The 20,102-nt window shown below is 44.3% G+C and overlaps 1 protein-coding gene across 1 annotated transcript in view; it reads right to left on the bottom strand.

Moving 5' to 3' along the window:
* The window catches only part of GNAO1 (G protein subunit alpha o1), a 204,675-nt gene extending 184,816 nt beyond the window's left edge, over nt 1–19,859 (bottom strand). The window contains exons 1-2 of the mRNA XM_014523006.2: nt 19,840–19,859; nt 19,198–19,339 (exon numbers count right to left, since the gene is read on the bottom strand). Coding sequence (XP_014378492.1) covers nt 19,198–19,339; nt 19,840–19,859 — 162 coding nt within the window. The remainder of the gene's footprint in view (nt 1–19,197; nt 19,340–19,839) is intronic.
* Nucleotides 19,860–20,102: the final 243 nt, after the last annotated feature.

Raw genomic sequence — 20,102 nt, 5'->3', positions numbered from 1 at the left:
TCCCCACTCATTTCCCCTGCCCCTTGTTTGTCCCCCCACCCTCTGTTCATTCCCCCCACCCTCTGTTCATTCCCCCAGCTCCCCACTTGATCTCTCAGCCCCCACCCTGACACTCAGCAGCAGTAGCAGAGAATGAGCAGGAGGCTGGAGACAGAAGGGGAAGTCTCCAGCTTATCTTCAGGGGTTTGTCTCCAGCCTCCTGCTGTCTAGCCTCCTGTTCCTTCTCCTGCTTGTCTCCAGCCTCGGGAGGCTGGAGACTGCAGAGGAATGGGCAAGGGGCTGGAGACATTCCCCTGCTGTCTCCAACCTCCTGCTCATTCCCCTGCTGTCTCCAGCCTCCCAAGGCTGGAGATGAGCAAGGGAATGAGCAGGGGGCTGAAGACCAGCAGGAGGCTGGAGACAAGCCCCTGGAAATGAGCTGGAGACATTCCCCTGTTCTCTCCAGCCTCCTGTTCCTTCTCTGCTACTGCTGGTGAGTGTGAGGGGGCTGGGAGAGTGAGCAGGGGGCTGGGAGAGTGAGCATGGAGCTGGGGGAATGAACGGGGGATGGGAGGAACAAACAGGGGGTGGGGAGAACAAACAGGGAGTTGGGGAAGGTCTCCTCCATCCTCCTCCAGCCCCGCAATCTCCTTCTTACCTGGCAGAAGCCGGGTCCAGGTCCCTGCAGCTTGTACGCTGCCTGCATCGGATAGGCAGTGTGCTTCAGGACCGGGGAAAGGGCCAGCAACAGAGACGCTCTGGCAGGCTACCAGAGCATCTCTGTGGAGAACCAAGACTCCGGTTACCTCAGGTTACCCCTTTTTCCCCCCCAGGGTATTGTTTGACCCCCTGGATATCCAGGGTCTAATTTTGCTCCCCTGCTACAAATTTGCATTGCAGGGGATGCTTTTTTGTTCCTGCACATGCCTCTTGCAGTGTCTCAAAGGGGTTTGAGATGTTGCAAGAGGCACGTGCAGGCTCATCTGGATGTGCTCCCTGAGTGCGTCCACAAATGCAGGCATGTGGGCTGGGCGGGGCAGCCATTGGGGGTGGGGAGCTGCAGGGGTCTAATTTTGCCCCCACCCTGCAAATTTGCAGCACAGGGAACTTTTTTTTGTTCCCACATGTGTCTCTTGCAGTGTCTCAAAGGGCTTTGAGATGCTGCAAGAAGCACCTTTGTGCTTGTCTGAACACGCTTCCTGAGTAGGCCTCCTAAAGTCCCTACCAGTCTTAATCTCTTTGATTGCCTTTCTTAAATACCCTAGCAATGGGGGACCAAGACTAACTCAGCCCAACACAAGCTCCAAATGATGATTTGGTGAGAAGGCAGTTTCTACAATTTCCTACAGCCTGTTTGTTTAATTGGCTCAGTCCTTCAGAGCCAAATTCTACCCACAGGTGCAACCCAGGCCCAAACTTATAGCCATGAGATGTTAGTATGATGTCTATCTCCCCTGTATTAAAGTAACTATATAGACAAAGGCATTTGTATTGAGACTTTTCTCCCTATGTAAGGATCATATATTCTTTCCTTGCTGACCAAGATTAGTTTTGTCAGCAATACAGAACCAATATATTGCAGCTGCAGAAAAGCAAGCTGTTTTTGTTTTAGATTGCACATCATCAACTAAATTGTCAGCTGAGTCCTGATTCTAGAATCTCTTTAGTTGGCAATGAGTAAGGGATTCATTAAAACAGCAAAGAGAATGCACAGGTTTGACTGCTAGGCTCAAGGGACTCAGCCTAGCCTTTGAGACTTTTTAGGACTTAAACCATATTTTAAAAGTTGTAATTTAGGGCAATGGTATGTTGAACTGAATAAAACAGCAAGACTCAGTCCTCTTCTACCTCTATTTATTTGAACAAACCTGAGTGACGCAGTACAGGCTGATTGGCATCTTATGGTGTATCTATACAGTGTTCTGCCTGAGCTTGGGTTCATCACTGACCACATAAATCCCATCCACTCATTTCTACTCAAACATGCCAAAGACTGGCAGTTAAGCAGAGTGAATGGCTCAGAGTGGTGCAGTGGGTGCCCTAGGGCCCTGCACAGGCTCTCTTGGGAGACTAATGTTAGGGATTGAGGGGACATTAAGATTTGCTTTGAGTGACTTATAATTAGCCACCAGAGATTAAGGATACCTGAGTGGGAGAAAGTTGGTAAGGTGTATTTTGTCAAGGGTGGACTTGGGGTTGGGACAGAAGACATATAAACATGATATTAGGGGCTAGAGGTTGCTGCTACTGGTATCATATCAAAATCAAGCATCTTGTCTATCTCGCTCTGTTCCTTTCTTCTTAGCCCATTGTCAAACCTCCCTTACAGCGTTCCCCTCAAAAACCACTTCTCAGTTTCCCACATAAACATCACGTCTGTGATTTTGTTCCGAGCTGTGTGTTCTAAATTTGCTCAGTAATGTCAGTATCCCCTCTACATTTAAGTCTCTTTGAAGCACTTGCTACAGCCATGCTGCTTACAATGGGTCAGTACACATGCTGGGGTCTCTGGCATTCATGCCATAGGTATGCCATTTAAAAGATGAACCTATGAATGCAAGGCTTGTGAGCCCTCTCTCATTCCCAGGCACATATGTCATTGCTCTTCATTTTAAGTTCCTTTCTGATAAAACTGTTGACAAAAAAAAGCTAAGATGCTGTGATTAAAATAAAACAAACAAAATATAGGACTAGAAACATCTTGAGTAAGGCATCTGCTCTTGGTGTGGCCAGTTGGCAGGAAACAATCTTAGCAGGAGTATTGAGATGGACAACCCAGGCTGTCCTCATCCAGGAGACAGCAGCTAGACTATAGAGAAGAGGCTTGAAGGAATGTGACAACAGCTGCACAAGTTTGTTGTGCAGAGTGAATAGAGGAGGAAGGCAAATGAATCAGCATGGGATAGGCTCCTGCCCCAGGCCATAAGTACAGCTCATCACTCTGAAAAGACAGTCATGGTCCCTCCAGGGACTCTCCTGATTAAAGGATGGAGAGAGTTTGATCAGCAAGGATAATGGGTTGGAGACATACCTGTAGATGACTTCCAGGCTTGTTAGGCCAGACCACCATTTTGGATGCATATGTTTTGGAAAGTCTTTGCAGTATTATTACAAATATTATTTAGGTGAGGCAGGATGCAGAAAGGCTTAAGAACAACAGATAAAAATCTGAATTTTCCTCCTTGCCCAAGACAAAGACGAAGGAAAAAAAAAAGGGGGGCGGGGGGGGAGAAGCGAATTTCATAAAGAACCCTGAAGCTTGGCCTCAGGAGTGAGTTCAGAATCACAAATGCGGAAGAACACCATTGAAGTTATTTGTGCTGCATTTGTGTAAAGCAGATGCAAGCTCAGAATTGAGCCCTAAATGCTGCTACAGGATTTGACTTGAGATAGACAGGAGGCTGCATAGCCCGAAGCAATGCCTTGTGCAGTGGAGACATAAGGATTCTCCTGCCTTAAACTATGACTGATTTCTTCAGTAATGTAACCAGCTGTGGGTGACTGGGGCACGGACCCTAGTGCCCACTCACAGATGGCACAAGAATAGCAGCTGTCGTGGGTGAAAGCCCAACCACTGCAACCACCACAGCTTATCCAGCCCTTGCCACTGCTGCCACTGCCCAGTGTGTACTCCTTGGTTGTTAGGCCTCTGGATTACTTAAGTAGTTTCTGCCTCTCACTCAGTGATCACAAGAATGGATGGACTTTGGGGAAGGCTTCAGCACTGTGCTTTCTGTCTCATGGAGACATCATCAAATGACATCCCTTTCCTCTAACTTGTTCCACTTGCTTAAAGAGCTGAAACATGGAAACCCCACATGAAAGTGAAGTGCTAGAAGAGCCTGATGGGACTTTTGGTAATTTAGTGTTGGCATTATGTCCATCTTAGCTGAAACATCATGGAAAATGCATGAAGGCATGCACTGAACCAATGCCTTGTAATATGTCATTAGGGAGCCCTGTGCTGCTGAATGTGCTACCTCTTGTAGTCCTTATGGGTGTGTACAGAAGTTGCTTTTTTGCCATTTAAAGCACTTTACTGCCATGAATTAACAGAAATGCATGGCTTTACAGCACTTTAAAAATGGGTACAGCATTTTAAATTAACCCCTGTTAAATCAGGTATTACATTTGAAGTGCTATATTTTACAGTACTTTAGCAACCTAAAGTGCTTTAAATAACTTCCGTAGGCTGGAGTCTGCCCAGAGCTGCTTCTCTGTAGGGCACCCCCTGCCTCCTAGCCTGGAAAGTGCTGGGAGGCTCAGAACCCCGGTTCCCTGCCACCAAACATTGCACTTCTGTCATGTTTAAGAGCACTGTAACTTTATAGTTCTATAAAAAGTGCTCTAAATTACAGTGCTGTAAAATGTGCATGGAGCACTTCTATATACACCCTATAATACTAATAGCATCTTCCATAAGAATAATGCCTTTTTACCCAGTATCCTGGCCATGTGCCAGCGAGGGTAATTACATTTTGCTCATCTAACTCCACGCTGCAGCTGGGCATGGCATTCTTTACTGCTTATTCTAAATCACTGCTGTGTGTTATAAAACAGAAGTCCTCCTCCTGAAGTTGGCTGTATTTCTGTGAAGGCTGACATGCTGCTTTGTACATGCATTGACTAAAGTCTGTAGGCTGGATCCACCTCCCCTTAAAAAGTAAAAGGAAGTGATTCCATTGACACCAATGGGAGTTGGATCTGGTTCTAACTGAAAAAATATGAGCCTAAATCAAAATGCAGCCTGTTAGGGGAAAACAAACAAGGAAACCTGCATTCGTTGTTCCTGAGGTTCTTAATAAAAGTGAAGGATCCGTTCTTCTTTCCTGTATCTTTGTTCTTATAACAAGGTATTTAGAATAATTTGCAGATGTGGCTGTGCTGCGAGTCCTTCTGCTATAGCTTCAAACTTGCAACCTCTGGGTTGTTAATCATATACCCCAGCCCTCAGGAGAAGCATGGAAATCATTTTAGCCAAACGGGCCTCTAGACAATAGACTTCAATACCCTGATAGGGTCCTTCCTACCAAGGGACCCCGCAAGCCCACTGGGATTTGGCCAAATCCTAAGGTTTTTGCTCAGGCAAGGACTGAACAAAGACATCAATGGGAATGTTTATCTGGGCCTTCTGGAATCACTTTTAGTCCACAAATACAATCTCTGGATAGCCTGCAAAGCCACTGATTGGCTGGTCAAGGGGCTTGCCTTTCCACCAGTAAATGACAAAATGTTACTACATCCCTCTCCGATGTCTGTGTAACTCAGCAGATTCCCTGTGATTAATTCATGGATTTCAGCGTATAGGTTAGGTATTGGCCTAGCAACACCATGGCAACTTAGTCCTAACAGTCTTGATTTTTAAACAGCTCCATTCTTCCCAACAACGACCATTAAGGGAGAAAAAATCCAAACCCAATTTCCAGCCCAAGATGAAGTTGTTAAATCCTAGATATTGCTGTTGGACATGGTGTGGAATTGAAACCAGTGGAGTTTGCCTTGTAATTCAGCTGTTACTATTTGCATTTCACTGGTTCACTCCAAGGAATGCCCATCCCACCCTTGCATCTCACACAAAAGGATGCCTAAGTACCTGTCATCCCTTTCCCTCCAGGCCTTGTTCTATACACACCAGGTGATGTCTTCAGGGCCGTGAAGACCTGCCCACCTTTCTTAGCTCTCTTGGGTCTTCAGAGGAATTCTGTATGGTGATTATCTTTTTTCCTTTACTGGGATTATCCTGAAAGGAGGAGGTGAGGGAGGGGACCGAGTTTCTTCACAGCTTTATAAACTAGCTTCTGTAAATCTAATTTTGAATGCATAAGGGATTCTGTGTGGGTAGTTTATATAGCCCTAATCCTAACCATTATTATTCATCCATAACAAAAACCCAATAAAAAATTAAAACCTAGATATGTTATACTTGCACCGTGTGCATTACAAAGTTCATTTACTATTTTTTTCAGTAGCAACATCTTTAAGTGCACCTAGATTCCAACTAGCTGATTTTAAATATTAATTCTTGTAAACATTTCCATGGCATCTCTTTCATCAGTGCCTTCTTTCTGCTGTTGTTGAAGCCAACACTACTTACTGTTCTTCCATGCCATCTAAATGACCAGGAACTTCACAGGGGTAAATTCTTGGTTGGCTGTGAACAAGCACTGCTCCACTAAAGTCAATACAACTGCATTAATTTACACAAATTGAGGATCTTTTCTAGGTCTCTTGAAAAGAAGCTGAACTTGCCATTCCCTCCTTGCAAATCCATCTTGTTTTCTAAACTCTACTCAGTTGTTTTTATTAATCTTTGGAAACAGCAATATCTCTTGAGCCCTAAAAAGACAGTATCTTCCCCTTTGGTTAAATGAAATAACCTGCTCTGTCCTGGGGGTAAGCCTGTATATTGACCTGGTTAGTAATTCTCCCCCCAGACATCATGGAGCAGCCTTTTCCTGCAAGACCAAATTATTCTTCTCTTCAAGCATCCAACAGCTTGCTCTCTGCTTTCATGATTTCTTTGCTCTGCACAAATTTTACTGAGCCTCTCACATATGGCCTTCTTTAGAGAAGACTGAGCCAAGAAAATAAAATCAAGGGGCAAATCAGCTGGCTTTAGACTCAAAGCAGGTCAAGCATATCAAGGATGGCAGTGACCTTATATGTACTTACTCTGATGGCTGCTTTGAAAACACTCTTGCTAGAAGCCATGGAACAACTCACCGAAGTATATTGGGGGGCACACCTACCAGAAGAAGGTACACAAAACCAACTTTCCTATTTTATAAAGTACAGCCATGGAGATCTTAAGGGCTTGTTTTATACCATTGCTGGATAGTGCAGGGATTAAGGGAGAGAAGAGTGGGACATATCAAGGAAATGCTTTAGTGAAACCTGCAAGAATGGCTTTTGCCTCTTTTGTGCAGAGTAACAAAAGTCTGTGGTCCTCACCCTAGTGGATCCATAGCCCCAGCTGGCCAACACCTGGGAGATCTCAGAGTTGTTCTGGAAAAGTCACATTATACCAAGCTCCTTGTTGTGCCTCTCTGGGTGATGGGAATCTGGTCTTTGGTACCCTTGGAGAAATGTCTCAGGCAAGGGAGTTTCTATGCCTTGTGCTTTGATCTCTCTTTTTAAAAGAGTGCTTATATCCTGCAGCAAATAGAACTATAATGTGCTCTCTGATGTAACCCTGGTGGAGGAGCTACCCACAGCCATGTCCAAATTTTTGGGATCCTGGGGTGCCAATAGGTCTCGGTCTATTCCCATTCCTCTACAGGCTGGGAGCCACCACTCATTGGAGTGCTTTCCTGTGGTCCTCCCCTCCCTGCACCAGACCACACACTAAATAACTATTTACAATAATAACCAAGAGAGTGACAAATTCAACATCCCATAAATAACAAACAAAATATTTTCAATGAGCTCAATAATAATCTATACCAGCAGACAAAGCAAATACTTATTTGCAAAAGCAATTATGTTATCAACTTTAACACTCAGGCAACTTATAATCAGCCAGGCTTTGTGGTGGGGTACTCTGCTCACCACAAAGTAGCCCACTGTGGAGAGGCTGCAGTGGAGCCCTGGGGAGCGGAACTCGCTCTGCCTCAGAAGAGGCGTGGCAATGCCATCATCTGGACAGAAGATGTGGGTGCCTGTCAGGACCTCAGGTCTGGCTGCTTCAGAGACCAGGGTTTCTGCCCTTTTCCACCCTTTCCTGGATGTCTGCAATCAATTGCACCATTCCCCAGACACTTCCCCAAGGCAGCTCCCCTGTGTTTGGCACTTGGAGTGCCCCTTCTTCGCTGTACAGGTTTCCCTCGATTTATGCAGGTTCTTTATATACAAATTTGCTCTTATGCAATGAGCATATTGAGACCCATAATTCGTTATATGCAAGGTAAATTTGCTCTTGTGCAATGAGCATAGATACCACACTGCCCCAAGCAGGTAAGTCTGTGAGGGGAGGGGAAAGGGCCGTGGCCTCACTCACCCCAGGCCCAGTTGCAGCAGCCCTGGGAGTGGCTGGCACCAGCTGCTTGCAGTCGCTAGGCTGCACTGTGCTCTGCCTATCCCCCCTGCACCTGGGCTCCACTTGTCTGTTGTGGAGAACCTCTGCTCCTGGGCTGTGCTGTGCCCTAGTGTAGGCAGCTGGTGTGAGCTGCTCCTGCACGGGCTGGGGTGTGTGTGGACAAATGGAGCCCTGGGTGGTGCAGGGTGTGGCACTCACCCCAGCCCTGGCTGCAGTGGCCCTGGGAGCAGCTGGTGCCAGCTGCCTGTAGCTGCTGGGTGGCGCCGTGCCCTGATGCAGGCAGCTAGTGTTGGCTGGGGCTGCTGTAGCAAGAGCTGGGGTGAGTGGGGACAGGCAGAGCCCTGGGGAGTTCGTGGCACAGTGCAGCCCGGTGGCTGCAGGCAACTGGCGCCAGCCGCTCCCGGGGCCGCTGGGGCTGGGGTGAGTGCCGCTCTGTTCTCTCTGCTTTGCTGCTTTGTGCAGCCCCTGGAGTGGCACCCCTTCCCTCCCCCCACCCCTTCCCTAGTCCCAGTCTCCCTCCCTCCTTCCCTCCCCACCATGGGAACCTATCCCTATTTGTTACACTGTAAAGTGGGTTCGCTTTATGCAAATTTGATTTATGTGCCGTTCTCCAGGAACGCACGTACTGCATAAATCGAGGGAAACCTGTACTTTATTGAGCTCTCTGCTGGAGCTCCCACACAACCACAATTCCCTGCTACTTTCTTTAGCTCTCCCGGAGAACCTCCTCTAGCAGCCCCTGTCCCTGATTCCCACTCAGTGACTCTCTGCACCCAGGGATCTTAAGAATGGGGAGAGGAACCCATTTGCACAACCCCTGTTCCTTTAGTAAAGGATACCAGGCAATCCTGGCTACTCAGTAGCTGGTGGCTCCTCGGCCCTCAGTACCAGCTCACTCAGCAACAGTTCTTCTGCTGGTAGTCCTCTTAGAAGTAACTGTCCTCCCCTCAGAACCAGCCCTTCTCAGCACAGCTTCAGCTACCCTCTCCCCAGCTAGTCTCCCCTCTTTTCTCGGGCTACCCACACTGGAGTTACAGCTGTCCAATCATGTGCATGCATTCTGTGTGCACAGCCTGCTGCAGATTCTTGTCCCAAGAGTGCAAGCACCCTGATTGAGCTTGCAAGCTCCGAGGAAACCCTTCAGCATCTTTACATTGATTTTTCAGGGCACTGATCTGAATGCTTTTTTTCCTTTTAATAGCAGAGGTTTTCTCTCAGGACCAGCATTTTCAGGGCACTTATGGGGTGGGGGCAGGCAAGGATGGAACAACATTAACCTAATGTGTCTCAATGTGCTTTGCTGGGGAGATTCTTGCTGTATTTGATATGGGGAGCTTGGGGTGTGCATTGTGCATGCAGAACTTCTCCTGTCCATCATTCATCATCAGTTCTCCCTCTAAATTCTTCTCTTAACAAAACAAAACACATTTCTAAAAAGTTGGCCACCTCAGCCAGTGACAACAAATCTTTCCCTGACCAAGACAAATATTACCCATAGCAACAAGACACTGTGAAAATAATAAGTGCCTTTTTCCTCCTGAGAAACTTGCTGCCTCTTTTTATCTTTTTCTGTTTCTCAGAAATGAGAATGGTGGTTACAGAAACATACCTCATCAAAGCAGGGAGCGTAGCGGGGAGGTAAGTTTGGCATAGAGACAAAAATACAGCTCTAAATCAATCTAAATATAGGGCACCTGTCTCTGAAATAGCTGAGTGCCAGATGGGTATCACATGACAGCAGCCCCAAGTAAAGTGTCATAGTGAAACTTTTCATGGTGGAAATTCCCTGAGGCTACAACAGAAAATAACTGTTGATATACTAATGATAAAACTAGGCCTATATAGGTCGGAAAGGGGCCTATCTGTAATCTTCCCCCTACATATATCAAAACTGGGCTTCTTTATAGGTTCCAAAGATTGATCTATTGAATAAATACTGGGAAGAGACTGATGTTTGTTTATTAGTAATAGCTCTACTATCATGTGACTTTTATAAGTTGGCTTTACTGTCTATTAGCTCTGTATTCTGTCCAGAGTTAGTAATACATTAAAGTTTTCATAATAAAATAAAAAATACTGTGATACGTCTGGCATAACAATTCAACTGCCTGCCTGAAACAAAATTAAATTCACAAATGTCCTGAAGCAACAAGGAAGAAATCCTCAGTAAAATCTGGAAGAGACTCTTGAGCAAGTCTCTCTTTATAGTTGCTATATAGGCCTGCTACAGAATGTGGAAGAGCATCTTTCTTAGATACGACACAATATGGAGGAAGTTTAAGTCCTGTCTGGAATTCTGACAGTCTACTTTGAAACAAAATCATTAAGCAATTTTACCCTCTGAAGCTTATACCCTGTAGAACTGCCCTGTATAAAACAGCCAATGCAAAAGATGACTTAAAAGGTGGTGTTAGATTTCCTTTAGAGCTGCTTCTGCATTCCTTCCCCCACCACAAACCTGCAAATTTACCTGAAGTTTAAGTAATGATGTAACATATCAGCTGAGAGAGGCTGAAAGGCATGAGAGAGGCTGGAGTTAAAACTTGGGGTCACTTGCTATATTTAATGTATTCTCTCTTGTTAGCTGATTTATGGGCTAAATTGCTTGTCTTCTGACATCTTACTGTATGAGTTAAAAGTAGATTCCTTTAGGGGCAGTTCACAGGTGACTTCCTTGTGGGGTTATCCAAACTGTACTTCCATGACTACACCAACATTAAGTATAGAGGACTGAGGGTACTCTGGAGGTTTAACTTGGTGCAATACAAATGTGAAGAAGAGGGGGAGACATTCAGACCTCAGCTTCCTCTGGATGCCCTACATTGATATTTGAAATTTGGCCCACAACCTGTCTGGGGTAGCCACTAGCGGGCCGGCCTGAGGCCAGCCCCAGGGCTCGGGGCTGGGAACCCCTCCTACCCCAGGGCTGGGCTGCCTCTATTGCAGCCCTTCCCTTAGGCTTTAAAATCCTGCAGACATTTTCAGCCCTGGGGCATACAAACAGGGAACCTGAGGCCATTCCAGGCCCTGTGCCCCCTGGGCAGGCCACAGGCTAGCTTCACCAGCCTGCCTGCACCCCAGTGCCGCTGCCTGCCTCTGTGCTGCTGCCCAGCTGCCTAGACAACCCCATCCAGGGCTTCGGGGTGCTGCTCCAGCCTCTGACCAGGCGTGTCAGCTCCCAGGGCCACCTGCAGGTAGCTTCTGGCCAGCAGTGTCAGCTCTACTGTCCCATGCCTTGCCCCAGCATTGGACACTGCAGGCATAATGTATACTGTTAGATTACAACTTGGTAGATCCTGCTATTTGATCAATAAGCGTTCTTCTTTAAAGAGTTAAGTGCATATTTACACAGTTTCCAGTTGAAGGACCAAACATCTTATGTGTCATTCTGTAACAACTCTAAAGAAACTGTTGTAGAACAAAGCAGGAAATCATTTTCCTGTTGACTGGAAAATTTTAAGGAAATGTCCACTCTTTCTCTATTCTGTATCAGGAGGAAGCTAGGATTTTTTAGAAATTTTTCATGAGCAAGGGACAGGAAATTCATCAGAACTCCATCTTGAACCCAAGAAACCTCCCTAATGACACTTTGTCAAAACTGATGTTTCTGCAAAACATTTCAAATCAGGATTTTCCAACAACAAAAAAAGTTTTCGTTGAAAATTTTATATTTCTAATGCAAATGAAAATCCTCAAAGACAATTACATCCCTCATTTTCTTTTAGCGAAAACAAGAATAAATATGTGCAAATCATGAATATGTGTATATGCATTAATATTATTTGCCTACCCATACACATACTACATATGGTTTGGAATACTAAAGGGCACATGCCTTTGGGTTCTCTTAGGTTGTTCATCAGAGGCATAGCAAGCTAATTTGGCACTCATGGTGGAGGAAGGTGGTCACCCGATAGAGGGTGAGGGTAAGGGAAGTCTTACCTTCCTGAGCTGTCTGCACAGGGAATGCAGCTGCTATGGCTGCCGCTGCTTCTGTAGTGTGTCTTCCCTATGCAGATAGCTTGGCAGCAGCACTGACAAAAGAGGAACAGCAACCCTGTAGTGTGGGCTCTCTGGGAGTCACCCTTGGGGGCCTGTTTGCTCTCCCCTCCCCAGATACACTACTGGGTGTAGGGCTGTGCCTGTTGTGGAAAAAAACTCCTGGGAAGGGGGAAGCACATTTGCCCCCTGCTCTCCAGATACATTGCTGGGTGTGGGGCTGCTCCTATGGCTGGACAGGGGCAGGGGTAGCATAGGGCTGTCCCTGCTGTGGTGGACTCTTGGGAGGCAGGGATTCTGACACCACCTCATAGTGGGCACCAGGGACTGGTGCCCCACTAGTCCCACCCTACTTACACTACTGTTAGCCACAAATATATATTTCTATGATGAGTGGGAGAACATACGTCATTTCTAGAATTTTATTGTATGGTCAGCATTGACTTATACTGCAAAATATCATGACTAATAGCTTTGATGTTTAAATGTAGAGTTCACACAGTTGTTTCGCCCAACAGCAGTAGGTGAAAAACAGTCAGTTTTCCATCCTTCCTAATTATTTGGTCAGATACAAATATTGTAATGATTTTTTCCTTGGGTTACTAACTTCAGATCTCAAGTTCCTCTACACAACTTCACCAATAAATTAAAAGAAAAGAGGATTTCTCAGCTACATTGGCTGTCACATCCACAGGCTTTAATAGATTGAATCTTGACTAGTTTTCCTGCCTGTTAATCCAACTGGAAAGGTAATGATGAAGTGTATACTTATGAACCCTACAGGTCAACCACAGCGGTTGAAGAAGCCAAAGACCCAAATCTTGCCCTCAGTTAATCATGAGATTTCTCTGGTGTCGGCTACATTACACATATGTCAGGAAAGGCAGAATTTGGTTCCTGATATATCCTAATAATCCTGATGGTTACGGTGAGCTATTAACAAAGAGAATCTATAGAAGAAAATTCCTCCTACCCTTGGACTCTTGTGTTGAGCATGAGCAATAATACTCATGGTAACACTGTTCTTGTTTCACGCAAGTTAGATGGTTTGTTGCATTCAAACCACAGAAAGATATTCAAGTTCAGACTGATATCTTAGGCCTGATAACTTACTGCTGAGCTTCTCCTGGGAACTACTCTACTTGAGTCCTATCATACTGAAGTTGATAGAAACTCAAGTCCTGAATGCTTTTCAGCAAGCCATTAATGCCTTAAGGGAATGGCCTTCCAGTAAGTTTTTAAATGAACTTCCAGTATAATTACCATTTTAGCAAGGCTAATTAAAGTAACATTCAATGGCCGTTAATCTTCTTGTTTCAGGGCAGATGCAGATCACCATCTGGGGTCAGGAAGAAATAGCTTCAGCAAGGTATATTATGCAATTAGGGTGCCTTTTAGTGCTAGTACCCCTTTTTCTGAAGGGTCTCGCATTAGCAATGTCAGAGATAGTGGGCCAATAAATCAAAGGAATCCCTCCTTTGTTTGGTACTTTCTGTGTTCTTTCACTGCCAAAAGCTGAGAGATTCATTATGACATTTCCTCTATCCTTAGTATTTGGCTTAATGGAAGTGAGGGGGGCCAGTATGGGCAGTGGTGATCTTGTATATCTGAGTATTTGGTGGAGATGACTGGAGAGGGAGAATAAATTAGTTTCTTACATCAGTAATGAAAGTCTAGATCCTCTCAATCACTTTTTATAAATGAAAAAAGTAAGTTTTCAATGTCAAAGGTTGAAATTCACAGCTGTATACAGGGTCAATGCAGGACTTACTCACACCTTCAAAGAACAACCATCTGCAGTCTTCATTGTGAACTAGATAAACGATCTGCTTAGTGGTGTCAAACTCTCTTATGCTCTTGCATCACACTGACATAACTAAAATCAGGAAAATAGCTGTACAATTGACAAAAGATGAAAATGAATGTGGTTTTCCATAGAGATTCTAAAAAATCATTGTAGGGGGTAAGTAAGAAAAAGGAATAAATGGAATAGCATAGGGTTGAGGGAACAGGCTGTGTACCCTACACAGAACAGAGAATGAAGGACTATTTTGAAATGTATTAAGAGAAATTAAGGCTTTGTTATGAAATATTTCATGCTATGTTACTTATTGATCTTACACTTATACTATCTGAACACAACTGGCCTAATGCTGATCATAGAATCATAGAACATTAGGACTGGAAGGGACCTCAGGAGGTCATCTAGTCCGACCCCCTGCTCAAAGAAGAACCATCCCCAACTAGATCATTCCAGCCAGAGCTTTGTTAAGCTGGGCCTCCAAGGATGGAGATTCCATCACCTCTTTAGGTAACCTGTTCCAGGGCTCCGCTATCCTCCTATTGAGAGAGTTTTTCCTAATATTCAACCTAAACCTCCCTTGCTGCAACTTGAGACTATTGCTCCTTATTCTGTCATCTGTCACCACTGAGAACAGTCCAGCTTCATCTTTTGGAACCAACCTGCAGGTAGTTGAAGGCTGCTATCAAATCCTCCCTCAGTCTTCTCTTCTGTAGACTAAATAAACCCAGTTCCCTCAGCTTCTCTTCAGAAATCATGTGCTCTGGGCTCTTAACCATTTTCATTGCCCTCCACTGGACTCTCTCCAACCTGTCCATATCCTTTCTGTACACAGTACTCCAGAAGTGGCCTCACCAGCGCCGAATAGAGTGGAATAATTACTTCCCCTGATCTGCTGGCAACACTCTTACTAATGCAGCCCAGTATGCTGTTAGCCTTCTTGGCAACAAGGGCACACTGTTGACTCACATCCATCTTACTGTCCAGTGTAACCCCCAGATCCTTTTCTGCAGAGCTGCTGCTTAGCCAGTCAGTCTCCAGGCTGTAGCAGTGCATGGGATTCTTCTGTCCTAAGTACAGGACTTTGCACTTGTCCTTGTTGAAGCGCATGAGATTTCTTTTGGCCCAGTGCTCCAATTTGTCTAGGTCACTCTGCTTATACCAGAGTCAATTAGCAGTACCTACACTACAATCAACTGAGTCACTCTAGGGTAAAACACAGAAGTCCAAATTGAATCAACCTCATTATTTGATGTTAAAGCCACCAGACTCCACTAAGCTAAAAGCCGCTGGCAGTTACCCATTCACCAGCAGGTAGCTTATCTCTGTGTAACAGACTTCAACATAAACTTGAAACTTCTTTCCTGCAGTTAGTGTAGAATGATTCATGGAGTGCCTTCTAAGGCCACAAAATACCAGAGAAGGAATTGAAAATATCTGATGCTCTAGAGGAGGTTAGTAGATTCTCCACATTAAATAATTCTGCCCCTTTTCCTGCTCTACATTAAATAATGAATCCAGAAAACCTGTCCTTAAAAATCTTCCATTTGACTAGGCAACACTATATTTTAACCAAATGTGTGACTTGAATTCAATTTAGATTTGATTCTTGTGGGTTTCTTATCATGATTATTGGGAAAATAACAATGGGACAAGAAGTTTGATTTAGATTCACCTGAATCTAGTAAGAGGGGAACAGTTGAGATAAATATCATGGTCCAAAATCTCACCACATACTTAGTGCTGCAGACCTAAATACTACATAGTGTGACTGAGCATTAGTTTCTAATAGGAATACATTTATTTCAGAAAGAGTTTTCTTCTGAGCTATATCCAAGAGCTGATATAAATAATGACAGACCATGCTTCATAGAAAACCACTGCTTTTGAGCATTGAAGACCTAGCCTCACCCCAACAAAATCAGTGGGAAGTGGATAGATAGACCAAGCCCCACTTTTCAAGGACCTGAACATTAGAAGTAAACTGAAATCAGGGGGAGTTTCAGCAGAGTAAGGACTACCACTATTTGACCATGAAGAGAAGGGCATATAACTATAGGGCAAATTAGCTCTGGCCTGAGATGTTAAAGCAGCCTCTACATTTCTGTACACATCACATTCAAATTGTGCTCAAAAGCATCCATGCATGAAACTACATCTATACAATTTTTTGAAAATCTGTCCCAGACTTGGCAATAGGAGACGAATTAGGGCATGGCCACAACTGAGCAAGTTACCAGGAGGTAAACTAGGATGTGAACTTGCAGTCTATCATCATCTCCATAGTAACTGATCTCTCAGTGGAAGCAGGATAAACTACCTGGCATTTTCAGCAGAGTAAATGTGTGCACATAGGCAGTTACTGTGGAGTAGCTGGTGAGCTGTATGGTACCTTGTTCATGTAGTCATATCCTTAGTAATAATCAAGTAAACCATTGTTTCCTGTTACCATGACACTGTTTTCCTGAGGTACAGGGAGCTGAGGCTGGTCCTTGAGTACGCTGAAGGCAAGTGACAAGGTTTTTTTTAACTACAGCACAAGTGCTTCCGCCCCTGAGATTAGGAGCTGGTCCTTGTATTTGGCTTCCTAGGAGAGGAGGGAAATGGAGACTAAATATGGAGACCAATGGAAATGGTGATCCTCCCCCTCTATGCGACACTGGTCAGGCCACAGCTGGAGTACTGCATCCAGTTCTGGGCGCCGCACTTCAGGAGGGATGTGGCCAATATGGAGAGGGTCCAAAGGAGGGCCACCCACATGATCAGGGGTCAGCAGGGCAGGCCCTACAAGGAGAGGCTGAGGGACCTGAACCTGTTCAGTCTCCAAAAGAGAAGGCTGACAGGGGATCTAGTGGCAGTCTACAAACTAGTCAAGGGGGACCAGCAGGCATTGAGAGAGTCCGTGTTCCCCCGAGCACTCCCGGGAGTTACAAGAAACAAAGGACACAAACTAGCGGAGGGTGTGACAGCTGAAATTATGTCTGTGTGATACAGGTGCTTGCTGAAGGCCCTATGAAGATTAGATGAAGTGTTTTTCTATATTTGTTTAGATATTAAGCTATATGTTGTTGCTAAAAGCCTAATTAAAGATTAAGATGTAGTGAGGCCTTGTATAAAGTAAGGCCTAGTAAATTTAGCAAAGTCTTGAAGTAGTAAGGCCTTGTGGCGTAGTTAAAATTACCTTATAAAAGGAATGCAAGGCTTGTACTGCTAATTGGTCAGTCTAAGGACAGTTGAAGTAAAAGGAATCTGAGTGGTTGTACGTTATCAGAACCACTCAGAAGCTTTAAATTGGCTGAAATATCTGAAAACCATTCAGAAGGAAGATACAGTTCTGTGAAAAGGATTAGTTAGCTGTTGCCTGGATCAGTGGGCCCGTGGACCTCGAGGAGCCCAAGGACTGCATTCCAGGGTCCTTCCCAGTACCCCTTTGGACAGTGCTGTTCAGGGATGCCTGACTTCACTGAACTTCATGGAAAGAGAAGCTTGCTGTGTATCAGGCATCAGAGGGGACTGCCGATAAGTTGCTGACATGAATTGCTTTTGTTTGTCTTGTTACTACGCGTAGTTGTGTTTTTGTTAAGTCAATAAATCTTTCTTACCTTTCTACCCCCGACCATACTCTCAATCCCAAACCCTCTGCAGGAGGCTGGGACAACTGCGTTTGCATGATTCAAAAACCTAGGTGGAGAAAGCAGGGGGTCGGACTAGATGATCTCCTCAGGTCCCTTCCGACCCTACCAACTATGAAACTACTAACATACCAAAGTGAAGTCCCCTCAGTGCAGTAGGAATCCTCCAGTGGTACATTTGACACCTTATCCATAGGAATGGGAACTGACATAACTTTTAATACTATCCAAACGGTTTCTGGCAGCAGTTTTTCATTAGTCATAGTCCTGATTACTGAGAACCTACATTAGTTGGTAAAGTCAGTACCTAAATGTTGATGAGTTTACCTTACAGAATTAGGACTTTTGCATTAAAAAATCAATTTTACATTTAAAACCATCTGTCATAAGCTATTTATCAGACAGAATGATTTTTTCTCCCCTGCATATAGACTTTTAGGAAAGACAAGATACGTGCATTATTTGGAGCTGAGTCACTGGGTAATCATCAGATTAACATATTTATTTCAAAGCCATCAATATTAGTTCACAAGGTTTCTATTAGCATATATCTTCTATACTGTAAATTATAGTATAAAACATACAGACACCCTATGGAAAAAACAGAAACTTAAGACCTTCTTTTTGTGAACAAAGTATCCATGGTAACAGCTCAGCTCCTGATTTGGGTTGGAAAACTAATTCTTTCCTTTTTTTTAGTTCAATTCCTTACAAGTTACTAAATGAGAAGCTTTTATGTACATGCTGTGGTCACTTAATAAACAATATATGCAAGGACAAGAGAGAAAAGGGGTTAGTCGCTTTTAAAGAGAGATTTTTTCCAGTGAAGCAAAGGTTACTTGGGACCATGCAGAAGCACAGGCCATGACTTCAAGGTATGTGGCTCTGGGTGAATGTATCATGAGCTGAGTTACAAAGGGGCATATTTGACTGATTTAAAGGCATTAATGACATCTGGGAAAAATGGAGAAGCAAAAGAAAACCGTGCAAGAAAACACAGGCCAATCCAGGTGTAAAGTTATGCGTAGTAGGATAGCACTGGGCTGACTGTCATCAGCTTAAGAGTTAGTTCAAAGTGCTACAGATGCTACATGTATCCATCCGTACAAGCCTCTTTTCTAGTAAAACTCCATTCTGGAGTAGAGTTATTTCAACACCAGACTGGATGAATCCACGTGGAAAACACAAAAGATAATTCAACACAAGAAACTTTTGTATAGATGAATGTAAGATAACTTCTACTTCCTCTCTACCCTTCCAAGGCATGGGGAGTGTAACTGAACACTATCAGAACATTCTTTTCTGGAATATTTTGTGGCAATTTTTATCTCAAGCAAATCCTCATTGGTGTAATATCTACTTAGTGTCTACTGTCACACCTGTATTTTGGACACCTGTTACTCTGCCAGTTAGGCCTTGTACTTCTCTGCCCATAGAGGTGCATAGGAGCACAATTTCATACCAGTTAGACATGCAGGTATGTGTACAATTATCACAGCTGTGTCTGCAATGATACAATTATCACAGCTGAAATAGATGGCTATGTAAATCTATTTGTTTAGCCCTTTGTACAGGCAATTGTACAAAACTGATCAAATTATTTATGCAGTTGCCTAGCTAAAGGGTTTGAACATCGTCTCTCAGCTTTGGTTGGATTGTACAAATATGCCATTTCTCATGACACACAAACTCTACTTGTTCCTCCAAGTCAGCATTTTGAAGTCAACAATTTTTATTGGATATTAACCTACCCTTCGTTCTTTATCGCCATATTCAATGCCCAAAGTATCCATGGCGCGGACAATAGCTGCCAGTGACTGAATAGTGTTGCTATAGACCACAGGCTTATACTGCTTCACGTCTTCTCCAGAGAAACCATCTTCATGGATGATCCTAAACAAATAATGAAAAAAATGATAAAGACTTAGTGAGAATGTCAGTTGGGTTGAAGAAGCATTTAAACCCAAGATGTTTAAAGGCTGTTTTTATAGTTTGATTGGCCCAATTTTTTACTTGGTGATTTTTCTCTAGACGAGGGGTTAGCAGCCTGTGGGCCACAAAGAGTCTGGATCCAGCCCACAAACCAGCTCATGTTTTACTAACACCACAACAATCTTCTACTGCTGCCTCAACCCTCCCTGCTTTCTTGCCCTCTGCTGCAGCTCCTGCTTACCACCCCCACCAAGTTAGTTGCTCCAAATTGTTGCTTTCAACAATTTTTGGCAGAGGCTGTATTGGGGGAGGGAAGGGGTGTCACAAAATAACCCTCTGCAAAGCGTTGGCTGGGGAATAGTAGGGGATTGGCAGCCTATGGTGGCGGCTGGGTTGTGAGCGGTGGCCTGTCATTTGTAAAAAGTTCCAACCTCCTGCTTTACATTTGTTATTTGCATTACTGGCATTTTAGGTTGTACATGGCATTCTCTTATTTTCTGGTCATTATTTTAATTATGAACCCACAAGGGTGTCTGGGTATTGCTGTTGTCTCCCTTATACTTAATTGTTCACACTTGAAGCTGGAGTTGAGCTGTAATGGCTTCATATTTGAGCCTCCCAGCAATGACTGGTTGTCAAGGCCCTATCTACCTCTCACTAAAGTATATGGAAATCTTTCCTTTTTTCAGTGACAGTTGGACCAGACTTGTAGCTTAGTGAAAAA

Source organism: Alligator sinensis, unplaced genomic scaffold (genome assembly GCF_000455745.1).
Source record: "Alligator sinensis unplaced genomic scaffold, ASM45574v1 scaffold260_1, whole genome shotgun sequence".
Classification (NCBI taxonomy): domain Eukaryota; kingdom Metazoa; phylum Chordata; order Crocodylia; family Alligatoridae; genus Alligator; species Alligator sinensis.
This window is presented reverse-complemented; position numbering and strand designations above follow the sequence as displayed.